Source organism: Amblyomma mixtum, chromosome 6, assembly GCF_055824585.1.
Source record: "Amblyomma mixtum isolate Tamu chromosome 6, ASM5582458v1, whole genome shotgun sequence".
Classification (NCBI taxonomy): Eukaryota; Metazoa; Arthropoda; class Arachnida; order Ixodida; family Ixodidae; genus Amblyomma; species Amblyomma mixtum.
The window spans coordinates 125,352,810-125,374,623 of NC_143017.1; the positions used below are offsets into that span (position 1 = coordinate 125,352,810).

General features: G+C 45.6%; 1 protein-coding gene across 4 annotated transcripts; it reads right to left on the bottom strand.

Annotated features, from left to right (window-relative positions):
• Positions 1 to 636: 636 nt before the first annotated feature.
• On the bottom strand, positions 637 to 20,599 carry LOC149340285 (uncharacterized). 4 transcript variants are annotated; one of them, XM_089549031.1, is made up of 7 exons: positions 20,459 to 20,599; positions 13,271 to 13,455; positions 12,342 to 12,500; positions 11,121 to 11,168; positions 7,564 to 7,704; positions 3,021 to 3,299; positions 637 to 1,027 (listed from the first exon to the last, which is right to left on the bottom strand). In XM_089549031.1, the coding sequence occupies exons 2-7, from the start codon at positions 13,325 to 13,327 to the stop codon at positions 800 to 802; spliced, it is 912 nt and encodes a 303-aa protein (XP_089405157.1). In that variant the 5' UTR covers positions 13,328 to 13,455; positions 20,459 to 20,599; the 3' UTR covers positions 637 to 799. The 4 variants fall into 4 exon arrangements, with proteins under 4 accessions (XP_089405157.1, XP_089405155.1, XP_089405156.1 ...); XM_089549029.1 differs by lacking the exon at positions 20,459 to 20,599 and adding an exon at positions 15,694 to 15,941; XM_089549030.1 differs by lacking the exon at positions 20,459 to 20,599 and adding an exon at positions 13,597 to 14,151.
• Between the last annotated feature and the right edge of the window lie 1,215 nt (positions 20,600 to 21,814).

A 21,814-nucleotide genomic window follows, 5' to 3' on the forward strand; every position in this document is an offset into this window, starting at 1 on the left:
TTATGGCACACAGTACGCGAAGGCAGCGCTTAAAAATATTTTCTCGTATACAAGTCACACTCACGTCATGAACACTTTAAGGTACTGCGCTTTACGCTTCGTTTTCTTTCACACTGAAGCTGATGAAGCCATTGTATGTCCTTAGTGTGCAGATGTGGTGAATGCTATTTGACGAAACTGAGCTCGTGGAGTACAGCTGCGTTTAAGCTGTCGTAAAAAGGTGGTGTTTCGTCTGAAGCCCAAAAGGGGTAGTGAAGTACAATGCATGCGCATGTCGCGAGCGCTATCCAATGAAACATTTCTGCAAATATCGATTCGACCATTACCCATAACAACCAAGGGGGCCGGATGAGTTCCTCGAGGTGATAAAACAAATAGGAACCTTGCGCACTGTGGACCACCACTGTACACTGCGCACCGCCACTATGAATGCGCAGATCACCCTGAGGGCGCAAAAATAGCTCCATGAGCCGCAAAACTCGGGGCACGCCTGCCTGGTCGAAAACCACTTCGCATGCACAGTCGCAGCACGCGATAAGAAGTAGCGCAGGCGGTATACGCGCTATGGTATATGTCCAATGCATAGTTATGGAACGGCAACGTTCTTATCTTTGCTCCCATTCATCCCTAACCTCATTCAAGGCAAGAGCTTTTTATTTTTTGTAAAACGTGGGGGAGAGAGTTCCGTGATAACGCATCGTCAGTACGAATCCCAAGAAATCCTAATCTGGCAACAAAGCTTTTGTTTACATTTCTTTTGTTTGATTTTTTCCGCATGTTGAAGATGATGAGAAGAGCATCAATCGATCACGTGGAACTCTAGAATGAGCAGGTCGTCAACGACGTATCCGGTGCGCTTGTCCTCCAGTTCTTCGAAACGAATGAACTTCTCGCGTCCAAACAGCGTGTTCCACATGTGCAGAGGCCGGCTCGAGCTGCGCCGCCGGTCCTGGCCGAAAGTGCAGAACTCGAATGTGTAGTCCACGTTGTCAACCCCCTCTCGCTGCGAAGCCACCCGGATCAGACACTGCGTGACGGCACGAGGTATACACTCACTTGGGGTGCTTGTAGCACGTACATGAAAGCCCATTGCACACGTCAGGCGAAAGGAAAACTACAATCAAAACAATACAGATGGCTTAAAGTGAGTACGGGAACCTACTGTTCCACTACAACATTCATTTTCGCTGTGTTTGTAACTACCCACGGTACTTATGGGGAACGGCGAGTCCCCTTCTATCGAAATGATCTACTATATTTGTTTGTGACTACGAAGTCCGAAGCTATTCATAGCTTCCTCAGTGAAACCAACTGAGCGCCATGTTGTTGGCTTGGCAACGGTGCGTGAGAAAACCGGCGAGAATATGGTGGCTGTAGGGGAGAGCACTGCTTGTGAGGGTAACGCTCCATAAGCTAATCCAGCGAGAGAGAAAAAAGCTTCAATCAGAGGAAAGGCGGAAAGGTCGGCCGGCGGAAACGTGATCTTGCCCTCATCCACGGTGCTCTGAAATAAGTTTTTACAACATGAAACAAACGAGAGATAGCAGACGACCTCGAAAGAGGTGATTTCTATTTAAGTGAACAGTATTGCTGAAACTCTCTTCAATACCACGATGTGTTTCGTCATCATCATCACCAGCAGCAGCATCCTGACAAAGCCCACTGCAGGATAAACGCCTTTCTCATATCTCTCCAATTAACCCTTTCCTATGCCATCTGCGTCCACATTGCCCCGCAAACTTCTTGATGTGATTCATGGAGACACGTACCGCGGAAAGAAGAAGGACCAAAGAAAGCTGCAAGAAACGACGCCAGCGCTTTTTTTCTAGACTAAAACTTTATTGGAAACAACACAAAAATATATACCCACGTCGAAAAAAGATAACCAAAAGGATAACACCACGAACAGCGCCGGGCAAAAAATTCAAAAGATGGGAATGCTGAGTAACAAGAGATATGACACAAAATGCAGGAAACTCCACAGTCACAATAAAGCAAGACCAAAAGAAATTGAAAGGAAAATCAGTTCCACGTACAATCTAATTATGCTAGTTCCTTTTGATGATATGACACAAAAGGCGTTTCCTGCCTTTTGTATCATATCACTTGTTGCTCAGCAATCCCTTCTTCTGAATTTTTCGCCCTGTCCTTTTCATGGTGCTATCATTTGGTTATCTCTTCACGAAGAGGGTAAATATTTTGTTTTTTTACAATAAAGCTTTAGTTGCGAAAAAAAAGCGCTTGTGTCGTGTCTTGACTCTCCCTTTAATCCTTGCTCTTTTCGCGCTACCTTTCACCATAAATCAAATTCAACTCACGCAACTTCCCATCGTACAACTACTTGATCTGATCCGCCCACCTAACACTCTGCCGCCCCTTGCTGCGCTTGCCTTCTCTTAGAATCTGGTCCATTATCCTCAACGACCATCGGTTATCTTGCGTTTGCATTACATGCCCTGCCCATGCCTGTTTCTTCTTGATTTGGACTGGTAGCTAATTAACTACAGTTTGTTCCCCGACCCACTCTGCTCTCTTCCTGTCTATTACACTTGCTTCTATTGCTTTCCTATCCATAGCTGACTGCGTAGTCCTCAATCTATGTTCACTACTTTCGTTAGCCTCTACGGTTCTGCTCCATAGGTAAGCCCCGGTAAGGTGCAGCTGTTATACATTTTTCCCTTGAGGAATGCTGATTAAACTGCCGTTCATGATCTGAGAGCAGCTGCCACATGCACTCCATTCCACTCCTTTTCTTCTAGTTATATAACTAGAACTAGGTTAACCGCTTCAGTAACTAACATGATTCACCTCTTTCTTGACGTACGCCAACACTGGGGTTACTATGCCTCAAAAAATATCTATTTACCACAAAAACCCTATTTTTAAATTCAGCGGCGCTCTTCCTTGGAACACCTGGTATAACGACGCCGTCTACCCTTGAGCAAGTGCATAAAAGTGCTTCCCTTTCTAAAAAGAAACCGGCTTCAGATGACCGCGTGTTATGTGTTTAGACACCTCACCCTGGTCTTCTTGGTGCAGCAGCTGCCCATCCTGGCCACGTCGTTGACCTTGAACTGGACGAAGAAGGCCATGTGTGAGCCGGCACCGCCAGCGACGCCATACAAGTTGGCCTGCAGCCGGAACTTGCAGCCGGCCAGTCCGAAGAAGATGGGCTCGCTCAGGCAGTCGTCGCGGTGTGTGAGCGCGTGCTGGCGAAGCCGGCGGTACGGCTCCAGGCACCAAACGTACGACGGCCCCGTACGACGCAGCAGCGCCGCTGTCTTCCGCTCCTGGATGCTCTGAGAAAAAAAACGAACATGTGTGCATTCAAGCAGGTGTGCGAAAATACATAACAATAGAGTCCGCACACCATGGTCACAGAGGCTTGAAGTGTAAGCGTTCTTTGCTCTATTTAAGCCCAAGTTTGTCTGTCTTCGAAAAACTGTTGAACGTCAGCGCTGGTGTTGTCATGACTTCTCTGTTTCTTCCTTCTGCCTTGTTCTTCCTCGCTCTTTTACTAGTAGTAGTAGCATAACACTTTATTCCGCAAAACGGGAAGGCGGCTAGGGGTTGGAGTTTTGAGCCGCGGGTGGTGCTCATTTTGTTTGGTAAAGCGTTAGCGCTACATCGGACGAACACAAGCAAGGCAGACAAGAAGACGCGTTACTTACAACTTATCCTTTTATAGAAGCTAGAGATGTGAAGGCCTGAAAAAAACACTGCAATTTTGGAGAAAAAAAAACGGTTTTTTTCGTTTTTTTCAGAAGAGGGAAAAAGGAAAAAAACATCAAAAATTTCAATTTTCTATTTCAAAATGCAATTTGAAGGTTTTATGGTTGCTTGCTTTCAGTTTAGGTTTTTGTTTTTGCTTTGAAAACCATTACAGAGTGCATCGTTGAACGACTGGAGAGCAGTCGTCATCGCCGGTTCCAGGTAGTGCTTTTAAAACGTTCGTGCTGCGAGTACGCGAGTTGAAGGCCAGGTCACATATAAGATCCAGGCTTGACCTAAAAACACATTAATACTTGAACTCACGGCTGAAGTAGAACAAAATGGCTGCAAATTCTACAGCGCTGCACACACGGCATAAATAACATAGGCTTTAGAAGAGCAAGTTGCTGGGCTAGTTGGTGCTGTTGCATCGTGGTGGAACAGAGCCTGTGTACGTCTTTCCTTGTTTCTTGTGTCCCGTCCTTTGCGCTGCTCCACCACGATGCAACATAGGCTGCTGTGCACGTAGGCGGTTTTAAACAAATGTAAGCCCAGCTTCTTGATTTCCAACGTAGCAGAGTACAGGACATCCGCAGGAATTTGGTCCAGGACAAGGGTCTTCAGCGAAGCACGTGACCCCATCTACCTGGTGGCAAGGCCTTTGCACCAACCAGCCGCTAACTCGTCTGGCTTGCCGACTGCTGCAGATACCACCATCATCCGCCAGCTGCGAACTAAACTGGTCCCGTTTCGGAAACGTGCATACAAGGATTCGCAACATGCTTTCAGGAGAACGCGTTCGAAAGTTTGTGTATGTGCCGTCGAACCTAGCTGTGGACACAGCTTCAAACCATGCTGCTGCGCGTAGTGCCGCACCCAGCGGCAGTGACTCTGAGTCCGATATGGAGTGACTTATAGATCAGTTTTCATGTTCCCTTTCTCGGTGCAATAGAACAAGAAATTCGTTCCACAAATATGTTATTTATATCTCCATATTCGCCTGAAGTGCAAATCATTATTTATCTCCTCGGTGCAATAGAAAAATAAGTTCGTTTCACAATATGACATCTATAATCACATATTCGACTGAACTTCGGAGCATTATTATTGATCGTCGTGCTGTTGCAATTAAATCTGTTTTTGTCACGTTTTGCAAAATTTCCAATTTTCATGAAAAAAACCCTGAAAAAAAAACGTTTTTTTTTCATGCCATTCAAAATTTCGTGAAATTTTACATCTCTAATTGAAGCACACATGTAATGATAGGAACACCGTCATACCACCTATCAGGTGCAGCTTGGGTAAAGAGATTGTACAAAAACAAAATGTTAAAGGGAAACATATTTAACACGGCGACATGGGGCGGGTTAAAAGTGATAGAGGCAATCGCTGATTCATTCCATTAAAAGGACAAAATGGTACGCGCTGTAAAGGGCCAAAGTAATCTGCTTCAATACGATCTGAAGAGAGAATAACAGAATGGAATTGCATTAAAAAGGTAAAAGGCAGTAAATAGCACATTAATCAACATAAACCTTTTGGAAATGGCTTCGCGCGCTGAACAATTCACGCCATCGCATAGAAAGCACCCGTACGCAAGTTCTTAACTCAGGGAAATCTTTCTCAAAAGCCTTCTTCAATCTTATATAGGAAGACCAATGCATCACGAACCTTTTTCCTAATCAAAAACAGCTTTTGTTCAATTCACGGGCAACATGTTCGCGGCTTCTACTTAAAACAACCGTTCACTTAAGAATGGGCATGCGCGAGCGCAGTTCGCAGCCCTTGCAATGTAGCGGCAAATTAAAACCCGTTGCAGTCGCAATAAAACGTTTATACTCCCTTAACAATACAGTTGACCAGCGCCCCGTTTGACCGATGTATGCCTGACCAGACGCGTGGGGCAATCTAATAACCCTCTCATTACAATCCACGAACAAGCAGGAATGTTCCGTTCCACGTGTTTGTTCCCTTCTTATTGCTTTGTTTTACGAGGACACAATGCGGCCAGCTTATATGGAGCAGAGAAAACTACTCGACTTTGTACTTTGTGTCTATTTTTTTTTTTCAGGTTATGAGTGACTCGGTGGGAGTAGTGAACAACTTCTGGCCTAATTCTTTCATCTTCTTGCTTGGGCTGATTACTTTTCCTCTCTTTTGCGCTTTGGACAAGGTACTCAGCTACTTCCCTCAGAACAGACTGAAGGTAGCCTGCATTTCGAAGCCTTACTATCTATAACTGTAAGTTCCTTCCCATGGTATGACAACACGACCTCACAATGGCGGCCTTTAGACTTAATGTGGCAATGGCCCAATTGAATCTTTTCGAGTGTGCCGATTCATGAGATAAAAATTCATTTTGGACACGAGGGCATTACATCCAGAAAATTTTCCGACCTACTAAAGAGAGTCCAAGTCTAAAACTGCAACTTTTTGCATTCCGGCTGCTCTGGTGTAAATTCTAATCCTTCTCCGTGCTCGCTAAATGTTCTTAGATTCTCATTGACTGTCCTTCGGTAGGACCATGTGTCATACGTAAGCCAATACAAATCCCTTTCTTGTGTATGAATAATACACTCCGGAACTGTGCGACTGAAGCGTTAGAAAAATTTCTAACAACGACATGAAAATCTCGATTGAAACCCCGCGGCATTTTGAAGAACGGGACCTCGTCTTCTTCAATGCATTCTCGAACGGCTATGAGCAATTCCTTGTGGGGAATAGAATAAAATGATAATCTATCATCAACAGAAAAGATATACCCAACCGGCTGCCTAGCTCGAATGAATTCAATTATTTCCAAAGGATTTTTTGTCTCGGATGGGTCACTGACCAGAAGTTAAGATGCTTCAAAAGGAACAGACCTAGAAGGCGTTGCCAAGCCCCCATTCGCTAACAATACAAGGTCTCAGGCACGAATCCCATTGGTTCTTGCTGCCTCTTCGGCCCGCTAACCAGCGTTACTTGATGTTGCGAGTAAAAGCTGCACAGAACCCCCTCCCCCACTGCGCGACTCCCGGGTTTTTAATTTTGGGCTGTATCGGAAAAAAAATGTGGCATGCCATTAAATGGCTTGCCATCTACAACTCACTATTTCAACCGAGGCAACGATGGTCAATTTCAGCGACACCCCTCGAATATTCGTGTGATACCTGAATGGAACAGAACGCATTCCAACTACTCTACGAAATCACTGAATGATATCGCTCTGGTCCCTTACGGTTTGAGAAAAATTGGCGCAATTCCAGCCAAGAAGATGAAAGACGCTTTCCTGGTTGCCAGCTTCCCTTAGGCTGGGCTATATTCCCCCTTCGCTTCGGGTAAGCAGGCGTCTTTGCTTCCTCAGGCTGGCCAGAAATATAGTGTGAGCATAAATTTATGTACGAAAGAACACGCAGTCACATTTTTGTTTCCGTTCATTCTTGTTAACTACTGACGTGGTTCATGCTGCTCTAGTGAACAGTCGTGTTTATAGTGCTGGATAATTAAAACGTTACCCACAGCGTCCTCACCACTGACTAGAGTCATAGCCTAGCAAATGTATTATTAATTCGTTGTATCCCTTCGCGTTCCAATCGATTAGTTTGCAGGATGTTGTCATGGTGTAAATAACGTATTTACTCGCGGCTTTCACTCCATCCAAGAATAACACACTGGCTTTCAGCGTAGCGCTCACACAAGGAGTTAGCGGAAATATGTGTTCCGGTATAATGTGCTACGTTTGGAAATTTAGCCAAAATTACAAGCAGCCTTCGGAAACGTGCCAGGTTTATGCCATTGCCAGCTTTTTACAATACGAACGGCTGACAAAATATTTGTGGTAAAAATCCTGCTCCGACGGTTTCAATATACCTGGGTCAACTTCAGCTCGGCTATTTCCTTTCTTGCAGCATTCAACAGTTTCCGCAATTCCTTGATTTCAGCGTCCGTGTCCTTAGATTGGAACTTTGCCTTTTTCATCTTGGCCCCGCTGCCTGCAGGAGCACTAGAGGCCTGCAAGAAAAACACGCTTAGTGATGCAAACCAACGCGGAACATCTCTACGAAGCTCTGCAGTCATGTGCCATTGAAAAACGGTCAGTATTTTACGCTGCGCACGTATACTCGCACGCAAATATTTATTTTATCGTTTCAAAACCATAGTCACATATGGCACGTTCTCGGGAGCAAGCGGTACCGGCTGGTTGTCTGTTCTGACCGAAAACTCATGCAAACACGTGTAGGCCAATAAGACCATTTTACATCTGGAGCCAGAGAGTGTGCTAGGCAAAATGGCGCTAGCCGTAGGCCTTATTCAAAGTAAATGCCAATAAAACCCATCTACCCCATCCATTGAGGTCACGTGGTCCATGTGGGCACATTGTGTGCGTGTTTCGGATCGAGTACTGTTACGAGAGAGAAACAGCTCGTATCAATATTATTATTTCTATTACACTTATCATTATTACAGTCGAGCCTTGTTGCAACGAGGTCGAAGGGGTCCCGCGATTTCTTCATTGCAGCGGTACTCGACCATAGTTGCAACCTGCGCTAATATGTACTGAGGATAACATAGCCGGCATTTAGTGTGCCGCTAATATGCGCTGTGGGAGCCTTCAACACGTGCATCGAGCGCTCATCATGTGGCCGAATGTAGGTACATCAGCCGAAATAACAACACGCTCATATTTTCCGCAGCCCACCTGTGCTTCAGAGTCTAGAAAAGGCGTTTCGGATGAGTAATTTTGTACATGAAAAGAAAGATCTATTCAGAATATTGAGTAAAAGAAGACGCGCGGCGGCGAATTCACCCTTAGCGCATTTCGATTTGCTTTCTCGCACAGCACGCGAGCAAGGTGGTTACAAAACTTCTCCACAAGACAGGGATATTTTGTGGCGAATATAACGATTCCCGCCTTCGGATTGCCGCCTTCGTGATTCGTCGCTTGACCCGTCAAACGACCGGGACTCCGATACCGTTACACATAACAAGGTCACTTCCAAGCGATTTTAACCCTGACACCTGTCGAAAACGAGAACTGCGCGTGGAATTCGGTAAACAGAGCGTGCTCGCAGTGGGCCACGTGCACCAAGGATTCATAACAGGGAGCTGTAGTAAGCTTCGAAACTCCTTATCCTTACAAGTATAATTTTAAGAGGATTCTGGTGTGGGCTAGTTGGTTCATGCTTAATAAACAGATTCACAACAGCGCTACGGAACGAGGACAGAAGGAACACGAAAAACACAGGACGGGCGCTGTAATTTTAATTTCCATAGCTAGCTGCATTATCCACAGTTTAAACTGAATCCGTTTCGTTAGCCTCCACGTTTAACTCGCATAGGCGAGTACCTTTAAGATGCACCTGTAATATATTTTTCTCTTGGGGGATTCTGGTAAACTGCCATTCATGACCTGAGGGTAGCTGTCAAATGCGTTCCTCCCCATTCTTATTCTTCAAGTTATTTCAGTCTCGTTGTCCGGATCTACGGTCACTACCTGCTCTCAGTAGACGTATTCCCCAACCACTTCCAGCGCCTCGCTGCCAACCGTAACCTGTTTTTCCTTGCTGAGACTCCTGAACATTACTTTAGTTTTCGGCATGTTAATCTTCATACCCACCCTTCTACTTTGCCTAATTGATCACGCTTAATCATTGAATAGCAAGTCATTGATCATGCTTTGCAATTCATCCTATGAGTGACTTGTCAAGGCAATATCATCACCGAATCGCAGATTACTAGGCTATTCTCTATTAACTCTTATCGCCAAATGTGCACTCTCCAGGACTCTGAATACCTCCTGTAATCAGGCGATATTCACATGTCCGGCGCAAAATCGATAGTAGGGCTCTTTGAAGGTTCGTTGTGTTCAGTTGCAGGACAATTTTACTTGTTAAGAACGAGATATCAAACATGGGAGCTCGCAAGGGGAATAGCTTTTCTTTCGCTGTTTACGTTAGTTCCCTATATATGGATTTGTTATTTCACTGTATATCTAACAGCGCATACGTTGTTTTAATATGCGTGAAGCTGGATTACTTTAAGCATCCTCTCAAGGGTGGGGGTTCACCTGCGTGATAAGACATATTTGCATGACACACTGGTGTGCTTTTCTAGCTCAGTGGTTATCGCGTTCTACTGTTGTTCTAGCGTGTGCGACTTTCATCGCCGTTGGCAACAATAGAGCGGCCATGGAGACGAAATTTTCAAACGCTCAAATACAGGCAGCCTGGTTACGGCACAGAACTTCGAGTGAACTCTTTGTCGACCCCTTAGAGGCGCCTCAGAACTCCGGCTTAAATTTGACACGAAACGCGTTTATTCGGTTCTTTAACTGCCCGTACGATACGGTTCTCAGCCTGATCCAAGCAAGCAACGTTGAAAACAAATGCATCCAAACCAAATCTCCGCGAGTCCCTACCACACCCCATCTATGGCCTCGTACGCGATGAAGTGTAGGCTTTACCCTTCCCAGCACTTATCCAGAATAACCGCTCTCATTGAAACACTGCAGAGATTAAACTGCCTCATTCTTATTCCCACGTCCTCCAGCCTGTCGTCTTTCTCGCCTTAGTCATGACTAACTTCTCAAATAATGCGGGCTGGCATACGCCTCTACCTCTCGCGTCATGGGTCCCTGAAACTTGGTAAGGGCAATCAATACCTAGAGCGCAGCTCGATACTTCACTGAGCATCGACCGGTTTGCACGCGTTGGACTCTCTGCGGCGAGTTTCTTAACAATGCCCACCGTCTCCGGCATTGTCCACACTTCGCGTTCCTTCGCATCTCCATCCTCTCCTCGTTCTCTCCTTTCTTTTTTAACTGCAGACGTGGCTGACGCATTCACCCGCACAGGTGCCCAACACATGCGCTTAGCGCACGGGCCACAGCCTGAGGCCTCTGGAGCGAGGTTCCTTGTCCGTAAATTTCTATTTCCCTGCCATGAATCGGGAGTGTTTGAAAGAGATGTTTTCATCCAATACTACTACTAGCAGTAAAATAAAAAGTGGTCGAACTGTACAGTAGCAATAGTGCTAATACTACTCCTAATACTACCGTCGTATATTTAACTGATCAATGAACATGGGATTGTTTTTTAGGATTCGTGCTTCTTTCTCTAAGGAAAATATCGGCGCTCAAAGGAACCTTAGCGGCAGTCAGCCATGAAATTTCCGAGAAGCGTACAATTGTTTTTCACGTCACAATGTACCTACTTTGACACCGTATTACAAAAGGGCAGCGGCGTTAAACTACTGCGCTGCTGCATAACAGACACAGCAAGTGAAATATGGGCGAAAGAACGCAATCACAATCATTCGAAAACACAGCAGCGCTAGTGCTGTGTTTTCGAATGATTGCGACTACGCAACACAGCGCAACACAGCAGCGCCATACAAATGGAAAAAATATATATTGCTATTTTACTCACTTTTTTGTCTTCCGCCTCTTCCGCCATGCGGCAAGATTTGGAGTGTTCCTGAAAAAAAAAATAATTTCATGTTTCACGTTTCATGCAGGATGTCTAAGACAGCGAAGAGAGAGCCATTTCTTTATTAGCTGCGTTGAATCCACGGATAAAATTTTCCGATGGCAAGGAAATCATAACTTCTTTATCGTTATTTGTTAAACTTTATAATACGGATCCTCGTATTACAAAAATTTAAAGCATCGTTTCAGAAGTTTAGTTCCGCTCCCTGTGTAACTTTGCCCACGAAGCCGGCCTCCTCGGCAGTGTGTAACCTGCACTTTCTTGGTCGTTTTACCCTGACCTTTTCCCCTACGTAGGCAACCGCAGCAAGCCAGTTTGATTACATATACGTGTAGTTCCTCCCCCTACCTTCTTTGCTTCCTTAACACCAAGTTTTTATTGCTTCTTTGGTTTCTTTTGTCGCGGAACCTTGACACGACATGCCAAACCACAGCCCTAATTCTTTTTGCGCTACTCCCGCTTTACTATCTTCCTGGGCTACGGCTTATGCGATAGGTATAGTTAATTTTGCTGTCGTTTTGTATGTTACGTTAAGTTTGCTTCTCGGTTCTGCACGATACGTCAGCTCTTCAGTGATCGTTTATATGCTTCCCGCTTTGTTCTGTTGTCGTTAGTATGTTTGTACACCACCTTTGTTGCCCGCTGCTTTGGAATGCAGGTGCCAAGGGGCGTGTCAAGCTTCCCTTTGCGGCTTTTTTCGCTGAGCCATCTCTATGTAAACATGGAAAAATAAACTGAACTAAACTTAATTTCTGTATTCTGCGAGCCAGGACATGACAGACAACTTTCATTAAGGAAAGCTCGCTTCGTGTGTAACTGAACAAAGATAAAATGAGGCACGACTTTCTACAAGCAGACAGGCGCTGTAATGATCGCATCTTGTCGCCTTTTACCTTTTTTGTACAGGCATAACGACTGGTCGTGCGTAACCATCGACTGAATTCTTTTTCTGTCTGTTACAAGAAGTAACTTTACAGGTCCCTTTAATATCTGTGTTTGGTTTCGTTGTTTTTTTCTCGCCAACGGCATTATTCACAACTATGTTATCGCTAATGTCAACGAAAGCTGTGACAAAAGAAAATGAGTAACCGGTTTAAAGTAATGAGCATGTCGCTATGGTAGCACCGCCTGTTGGTTGCGCGCATATTGTGCATAACTCACCTGCGTTTCCTCCGCAAAGAGAACAGCGGAGCAGATTCTGCATATGACGCTTCTCTTGGGACATGCCTTGGAGCAGTGCTCCAGCAGGAGGGACAGGCCGACCTCTGCCTCGCACAAACCGCAGCGAGTTGTTCGGAAAGCGCATCTCTCGAGGTGTTCCTAATGTTAGAAGACAAGAAAATCATGAACTCCGATAACTTTAGCTCAATTCACTGCCCCTTATAATAATGACGCATTAATATTAGCGAACTCTTGTCGCGAAACTGACTCAGAAGAACAAAATAGAGGACTCAAGCTATGAAAGTATGCCCTAATGTATAATCATACCATAAGCTCCAATAAACGTTTACCTAGTCGCTTTAGCAGTTATTCGTACTCTAGTGAAATGTAGCCACGCCATCTATATCCGATAATAATTGACGATCATTCTAACAAACGAAACGAAGTCAAGAAAACTGTACAAAGAAACATAACATAGCATATAACCATAAAACCAATATAGAGATCCCCTTTGTGACCGTACTGATCGAAAAGGCAATTTTGGTATTGATAAACATCAAGCTGAACCCTTTATTACTAACATTTTGACAAATACCTTGGTGCTACACTCACACATGACTTTTTTTCCCCCTAGCATAATAACCATCAACCTCGTTCACATTGGATGTACTCTTTTTCACGGGTAAACCTGCACCCGTGAAAATATCACACATAGAACTAAATATTCGGTGAACAAAACTTTTTCCCGCCCGCGGCAAGATGAAAAACGTTTTCCTATGGCTGCCCGGTGTGACTCGCAACTTGCACATGCAGATGCTTCAGCTTTTACTTTCTCAACAATTCACCTCGTACAAGCAAATTTCTGGAGAAAACGGGATGTCCTTGAACATGCCATCCGGAGGTTAGCATTATATTAACACTCAGCGTACCTCAAGCTCTTTGCAAGAGAGCTCCTTCTGACAGCCTTCATTTGGACAGCGATCCATGTTCTTTTTCGACGGGGAAGCCAGCTTCAAGGTCTTCAGACGAAACAAACAATTTTCACGCCTTAAAGAGGAATGCCTCCTGTACAAGTCTTAAGCTTGTCAGCAGAGAAGCGCCATTCATTACGGAGCTGAAAACAGAAACAAAAACATCAGTTTCAGTGTGCGATCAGTGCCATCTATGGAGCGTAATAGAACGGCGGTGCACCATGCATTTCCTATCCTACCTGTTCCAGTAAAATTAAACTTATTACCGGCAGAAAAAAAATTACCTTGTTGTGCAAGACCTACTGATTTCCGGCCGCTGTGAGCTCAATAGCGTTACCCTTCTGAAAGCCATCGTCTATCTCCAGCGACTCGGCAGCCCGTTATCCTCGGAACGCCATAGATATGGCAGCTCGAAATCTTTCGTTCAGGCATGAAGCAACAGCAACATTCACGCTTATCACCGCATATCAGGGAACTCCGAGCCTTGACCTAAACGAAGGCTTGCGATTCACGCCGCACTCGAGTGGACATATAAGCTCCTTAGTCTGATAACGCATCTGCATCGACTGCATGGAATTGTTTTTCATAGCCTATTCACGATCGTATTGTTATTCACTGCCGTTACTGTTTGCCTTGCTATTGCATAAATATGCGGAGGTAAACGCCTGGTGCATTACTGAAATTAAATTAGATGATCAAATAAATAGCCATCTTTATTAAACTAAATCTGTCGCGCCATGTTAAGCGAGCCTGTTGGAGACGGAGGTGTCCAGGAGATGGCTGACTCGTTCAGCCCCGCAGGTCCCGGCTCCGAAGGACGGTGTCGGACTGCGTTATCGAGGAAACTGCACAGAAGGTTTGTTTTACATATTTACATTCGAGATGGGAGTGCTCTGATCACATAACAACATCCCGTTAAATAGGGTTGGTATTCCCCAGATCCCTGACTGGGGAATAAAGTTCGAACAACGATGACCAATTAGGAGGGCAGTTGATGACGCTGGCGGTACCACCCACGGCAGGGGGCGGTACTGATGCTCTCTCGCTCTCTCACAGCTCGGGGGATGGGAAGGGGAAGACAGAGTCATCAAACACTGATGCGTCACCTTGACCACTGCCGCAAGTCTTCTGTGCATTGCCTGCGCGGGAAAGGAGTATCCCGCAGACTCCCCGCAGGTGAATGAACCTCCTCGAACTCCCCCGCCGGATGGTCGAAGCACGAGACCTCTGTGGAGTACACAGCGTCTTTCAATTAGCAGCCTCAGCGTGCCTTGCGTAGCATCAGCCCGTCCGGTGACCCGAAGACCGACTCGGCCAACCTACTGCTGCTTCCGCCGTGCTTCCTGTGCATCTGTGCTTCCGCCGTTGCTGCTGCTGTCGCAAGCCCTCGCCGCATCTTTTGCTTCGCGATGAGTCACGTCCGGTACTAATTCTTCCCAGGCCCGTGTTCGTCGATTTTAACAAGCCATTATCGCTGCCAGGTAGCATGCTACCGCGTGGGTAAATTGATACTGCCACGCCTCATGCTCGCCTAAAGTTCATTTTGTTGAAGTGGCATAGCGTGGAAAAAGATTTGATTTGATTTATGGGGTTTAACGTCCCAAAGCGACTAAGGCTATGAGAGACGCCGTAGTGGAAGGCTCCGGAAATTTCGACCACCTGGGGTTCTTTAACGTGCACTGACATCGCACAGTACACGGGCCTCTAGAATTTCTCCTCCAAAGAAATTCTAGCCGCCGCGGCCGGGATCGAACCCGCGTCTTTTGGGCCAGCAGCCGAGCACCATAACCGCTCAGCCACCGCGGCGGCGCGTGGAAAAATAGTATTCACGGGGCTATATTTATAAATAAACTTAACTAAGCGGAGTTCTGAGTTTGCCTTTTGTCTTTTTAGTTCATCCCACCTATTTTGTGGTGGATATTGGCTAAATAATAACCGAAAACCTATTCAGTAATATCTAAATTGATCAACACCACAAAATAAATAAAAAAAAAATTCCCTGTGCCCCTTGGTTTCTGTGGCTGTTGGCTTCTTTCATACCTATCTTAAAGGTACTTCCTAAATAAACAAATACCATTGGCAGGCCCTCTGAGTCACAACAAATCTGTCTCTCCAGCCGGAACAGAACATAGCCATACTGATGCATACGTTACCCCATGTTTACAAATTATGCTTTATGACTGCCTTTGTAAATGAATAATGCGACGGTCCTGGTATGCAGCAAGCCGCAGTTTTGAAAGCAACAAAACCGAAACTATGTGCTAAAGGTACTCCTATTAACACCGGTAAAGAATAAAAAATAAGGTCTGCTAAAAGCTTTTGCATTTTTATCATAAGAAAAACTCGCCTTCAACCCACAGTGAAAAACTGATCATACTCACGAAGGATGAAGCAGGAGAAAATGTAAGAAGTCTCCGTCGGAGCCACTCATTGTAAGACTCTTCCTCCCGAACTAAGTGATCAAATCCGCCACTTGAACCTCTGACGCCTGAGAACCTTGGTTAGACTCAAGGACGACTCTTTTGAGTCTCAGTTCAGCAGCAGTCTCTCGTTAGTACCTGAAGCTGCACTGCCGCTCTGACGGTCGCACGCGCCAGTCTGTCGTTGCCGCACAACAAAGAGCGGAAGGCAAAACGATAAAGCGGCGACAACCGCACCCGCGTCTGATAAACATTTCACTCTCATTCTTTCCGCTTCTGCGCTGGCCGCTGCGGCAGAGCGAGACACCCTCTCCGCAGAGTAGTTAATGTGAAGTTCAGCGAGTTTAGCATGCTGCCCGCAATGAGCGCTGCGGAAGAAGAAATGAAAACTTCGGAAGAACGAGGGCAGCACCGAAGAACGCCGCTTTCAACGCCATACCGTGCATTAATCGCGGAGCATAAATATGAACTACTGCCAGTTTGAATTTGACCGCTTTTTGCAGAGTGTTGCTGCTTAATGTATGTGTATCTGTGATCCAGTAATCCATTTCATCCGTATGCACAAAAAAAAAATCTACAAAAACTGTTTTGCATCGCTCTCAATGCATAACAGCCAGTGATGAGAGCTCACATTTTTGAAAGATTCTCGTGCATTGTTGCGCTTACGAAGGAACTGGGACACAATCAGGGACGACACAGAACAGATGTGCGCAAACTATCAACTGCAAGTTTATTTCTGAGTGCATGTATATATAGGCATTGTCAAGACAAAAACAAAAACAAAAACAAATCCGTGATCACATCGTCATGGCAAGATATCTTTTAACGTCCTGTCCAGCAGTAAAAAAAACATGCATTATCTTTCTGACTTAGCTGTTTGTTTTTATTTTTCCAAAAATTCTTTTTCCTGATTTGAGAGCTCGATAGAAGGCACGCTTACACATGGCCCTTCTTTTCCTGATTGTATGCAGTATGCTTCCCAAAGTTCCCTGATTAGCTTCTCTCTTGAACCGAGCAGTATTGCTGTCTGCTTAAAGTGAGGTGTGCAATTTTTGCATCTGGCGCAATGCGCTGCCAGATTTCCCGGTGAGTTGACAAGACTGCAGTTGCGCCTATGTTCTCTGAGCCTCTCATTGAGGCACCTACTGGTCTGGCCAACGTACGTTTGCCCGCATGATAGCGGTATCTTATACACAACACCTTCGCGGCATTCCACGAACTTTGTCTCATGTTTGACGCCACATGACACCTCTTTCTCGGCATTGTCTTCGTCGTTTACTTTCGCGCACATTGCTTTCAATTTTTTGTGTGCTGAAAAAACAACTTTTACGTCGTGTCTTTGTGCAACCTTTTTCAGGTTGTGGGAAAGTGCATGGACGTATGGGATAGCCACAGGCCTCTTCTTTTCTTTGGCATTGCCTTGGTCCTTTGTTCGGACTGTCCTTCTTAGCACTTTCTCTGCCACGGAAACGAGCAAAGGTGTCGGATAGCCTGCTTTTCTCAGGCGTGTTGCCTGCAGATGGAAGCTTTCTGCAGATGGAAGAAACTTTGGAGCAGTTCAAAAGAGCCCACAAGGGGCTCACATTTACCCACGAGCTACCTACAAACAACAACCTACAGTTCCTTGATCTAGCTCTCACTCTTGAACCACATATTTGCTGGCAGTACAAAACGCGCAATGAGAAAGACCTACGACCGTATGACTCTGCCCATTGCAAGCTGATCAAACGAAATATGGCCATGTCATGTTTTGAGCAGGCCATAAAGAAATCATGCAGCCACAAGATGCAAGAAAGCTTCCATCTGCAGGCAACACGCCTGAGAAAAGCAGGCTATCCGACACCTTTGCTCGTTTCCGTGGCAGAGAAAGTGCTAAGAAGGACAGTCCGAACAAAGGACCAAGGCAATGCCAAAGAAAAGAAGAGGCCTGTGGTTATCCCATACGTCCATGCACTTTCCCACAACCTGAAAAAGGTTGCACAAAGACACGACGTAAAAGTTGTTTTTTCAGCACCCAAAAAATTGAAAGCAATGTGCGCGAAAGTAAACGACGAAGACAATGCCGAGAAAGAGGTGTCATGTGGCGTCAAACATGAGACAAAGTTCGTGGAATGCCGCGAAGGTGTTGTGTATAAGATACCGCTATCATGCGGGCAAACGTACGTTGGCCAGACCAGTAGGTGCCTCAATGAGAGGCTCAGAGAACATAGGCGCAACTGCAGTCTTGTCAACTCACCGGGAAATCTGGCAGCGCATTGCGCCAGATGCAAAAATTGCACACCTCACTTTAAGCAGACAGCAATACTGCTCGGTTCAAGAGAGAAGCTAATCAGGGAACTTTGGGAAGCATACTGCATACAATCAGGAAAAGAAGGGCCATGTGTAAGCGTGCCTTCTATCGAGCTCTGAAATCAGGAAAAAGAATTTTTGGAAAAATAAAAACAAACAGCTAAGTCAGAAAGATAATGCATGTTTTTTTTACTGCTGGACAGGACGTTAAAAGATATCTTGCCATGACGATGTGATCACGGATTTGTTTTTGTTTTTGTTTTTGTCTTGACAATGCCTATATATACATGCACTCAGAAATAAACTTGCAGTTGATAGTTTGCGCACATCTGTTCTGTGTCGTCCCTGATTGTGTCCCAGTTCCTTCGTAAGCGCAACAATGCACGAGAATAACAACCACCAACTAGCCCAATTTGAAACTCTCCTAATTTTTGAAAGATATTTCCTGCGTAACCGGTAGTATCACGTTCAGAATGTTTACAGCTGGTCTGACTCAATGTTGAAAGCCCCGGCAATTAATCTTGTCCCCGCCAGGCATATACTTAAATGTGCTCACAAATGCCTTACCCTGGATATAACCTGCGCGCGGCGCGATAACAGGAAGGCAGCATTTATGATCCTGAAACGAGTCTTCACTCCCCATGCATTTCCGCTAACAACGAAATGACCTATGCGGTTCATTTGTACCGATCATCAGCGCAATCATGGTTTTCGTTGTTGAAAGATACCCGAACAGAATATATCAAGAACTGTATTTGGGATTTTTTAATTTTGTGGTTTATGGGGGTTTAACGTCCCAAAGTTACTGAGGAAACTCAGGCTATGAGGGACGGGCTTTTAGTGCGTCGCTCAATGACACAAACTGTAATGCCTAATCCATTGTTCAGAATTAACATATGCAGATATGTTTCGAGAACTGAACATTTTTTACATCGCGGTCGCTTTTGAGTTGAAACGACCGTTGCGCCGCGTAGCAGTGCTCCAGGAAACGTTCAACGCAACGTCGGTGAACGCATGGTCGAGAGATGGCGCCACAGATCGCAAAGATGAAAAACGTGTCCTTGCACAGGTTGAAATATGCCTTGTAATGAGGGTAAGTCGTTGAAATTGGGGTGCCGTTTTTCGGTTTTGTTCGTGCAATGACTAATCAGCAGGCCCTAAGCGTCGTAACCGCGTTATACCTACTCTCATACCAAAGTTGGTGGGTTTTGGTGGTACCTGAAAACATGGGAAACGATGGGGGAGTAGGAAAGCTAGACGTCAAGAGTGGCGTGGCGATGGCTTTTCAGTATTGCGGAGAAGGTTGGACGAAAACAAATTTGCAAGTGGTCGACAGTTGGGCGCCAAGCTGGGGCACTGTCATCAGCCATTTTAGCTTATTTATTGTGAGCAGTTCCTTGATCTCCTTTCATTTCAAGGGAATGCAGGTGTATTCTAATACGACTGATTACGTAATATACTGACAGTTGCAACTTCACTTGGACAGGTGAGGACCACGCCCATCTCATCGTCAAGCAACTATCAAGACCAGTTTCTCAGTAAAATTTATTCTCTCTCTCTCTCTCTCTCTCTCTCTCTCAATCCAACCGTTAGGCACCAACTCTGTTAGATTAAAAACTTTAGCAAAATGCATGGTATACAAAGTTTTGCTTGCAAATGCCGAAAGGCCAGTCATATCAGAGCTGAATGTTCGCTCCAGGGCTACACAAAATGAAATTCAGGATGTGCACAATCATACTGGTCATTGCAAACTAGTGTGGAGTTGCGGGCGGGGGCCATGTTACCACCGGCCGACACTTCCTCCTTTTCCTCTCATTAAAATTCCTTTCTCTCTCTCTCTCTCTCTGTTTCTCTCTCTCAGAATGAATGATTATGACTGATAACTTCTTGTTTCTTACTAAACTGCTAGAGTGTAGTGCAGGCGCAAACAGATTTTGTCCTCAAAGCCAGAGCAGCAGGCTACGCCCAAAGACATGCGAACAATACTTCCTGCCTAAAATATTGCTTCTCAAGTGAGCTAGTTATAAAGCTCCTGGGTATAAACAAAGCCACCACAACGGATACTGAGCGCATATTCGAATAATTGATCACTCGTGGATAGCCACCATCCAGCTGCTTTCAGTGTCTAACTTTGGCGAACACGAAAAGATGTGAAATCCTTTTACGAAAACAATGCCGCCGAAAGCTTTGTATAAAGGGCGCCCCTGTTGGTACTATTAATGGAATGGTTATAAATGTTGGACCACGTAACATCGGTTCCACCCACATCCAGGGCTACAACTTTTTTTTTTTTTCAAGCAAATTGGTTTTGGTGCTTTCTTTCATTAAAATACCAAAGCATTGTTCCCTATGGGTTGTAACCGAGGCGAAACGGGAATAATGCGAAAACTCCAAACGAAGCAGCATTACGGACGAGCAAAGTACGCTGCCCACCTACCTGTCAACGTAGCGAGGGAACTCGGGCGATCCTTCAGCCTCGTGTAGTCCTCCGGCCACGTACTGATCTTTGTTCGCCTCCCCGCAAGCTGCTATCCTCGACCACGGAGCCCCTGCCGCAGCGCTGGCCGAGTCAGGTTCCACGAACATGATCTGGTGTTCGTCTAGACGCGGCAGTGTTGTTGTTTTAGCTCCTCAAGCCGCATGAGGCGCACATCGCCCTCTACCGCTATCGACGGTTCGACGCTGCCAACGCTGCTGCGTATTTAAGCGGAACTTGTGAGAAACGCGTTTTATTCAGTACAAGAATGTTGCCGGCATGCTGTGGCCTTACTCGGTTATAATAATTAGATTTGTTATCGCAAATATGAGTTAATGCTTATTACAAGTAAAACTGTAATTGAAGGTTGTTTGTCGAATTTTCGCAAAAAAAAAAAAAAGCTGCGATTTCAACAAAAATTATTTCTCATACTTTGAGCGGTTTCCATGAAACCGCTGAAAGTAGCTGAAAGTAGTGAAGAATTCAAAGCAATCTCTCCCGTACGACAGTCTAAAGTTGCACCACACTCTTGCAGAAGATCAATTCCAAGAATCACATCATGCGTTGACCGAGTCAGCACTGTTAATTCTGTTCTAAACGTTAGACCACCAATAACAACATCCGAAGCACACACACCAATTGGAACCAAAGGTTCACCACCGACACCACGAAATAACGCTGCACAGTCACTACTAAACATCACTTTCCTACCTAAACGGTTCTTAAGCCTCAAACTCATAACGGATACTGTAGCTCCAGTGTCTACAAGAGCCATTGTTTTTACGCCATCAATAAACACTTAGAGTTTGTTCTTCAACATAAACACAGACAGAGGTATAATGGACGTCATCGACTCGCCGGCGGCCTCACCTCCATCGGCCGCCCCTCCTAGTTTACCGGAGGCGGAGGAGAAGCACGACGTCGAGGAGAAGGTGACCGCCGTTGGCGCTGAGCTGGCGGCGTCACATTGCGATCAGATTCAGGTGATGAACTCCGCAAATTTGTCGGATGGTACGTGTCCTAAGCGGACATAGTCGGGGATCGCTGCTGCTCGGTGTGGAGTTGTCCGGGAATATTCGCCGGGGGTCGGTAATCTCGAGCAGACGGGAAACGGCGGCGGCAATATATAGTGTTATGCCCTGCAATGCCACACCGGTAGCACAAAGGTTCAGAGCGCCAGCGACCGCCATAAGAGTCCTGGCGAACAAAGTCGCGACGTTGGTTGTAGCCAAGCTCTCGCTGCTGACGAACCACGTCTTCAGGGTAGGTGGGCCTCCTTTCCGTAGGCTAGTGGCCATAACGTTGGGCAATGCTGTT

Coding starts and splice junctions, on each gene's coding strand:
- LOC149340285 (XM_089549031.1), bottom strand. CDS start 13,327: ATGGATCGCTGTCCAAATGAAGGCTGTCAGAAGGAGCTCTCTTGCAAA. Junction 12,501..13,270: donor TCTCTTGCAAAGAGCTTGAG/GTACGCTGAGTG, acceptor TTCTAACATTAG/GAACACCTCGAGAGATGCGC. Junction 3,300..7,563: donor CCGAGCTGAAGTTGACCCAG/GTATATTGAAAC, acceptor TTTTTTTCTCAG/AGCATCCAGGAGCGGAAGAC.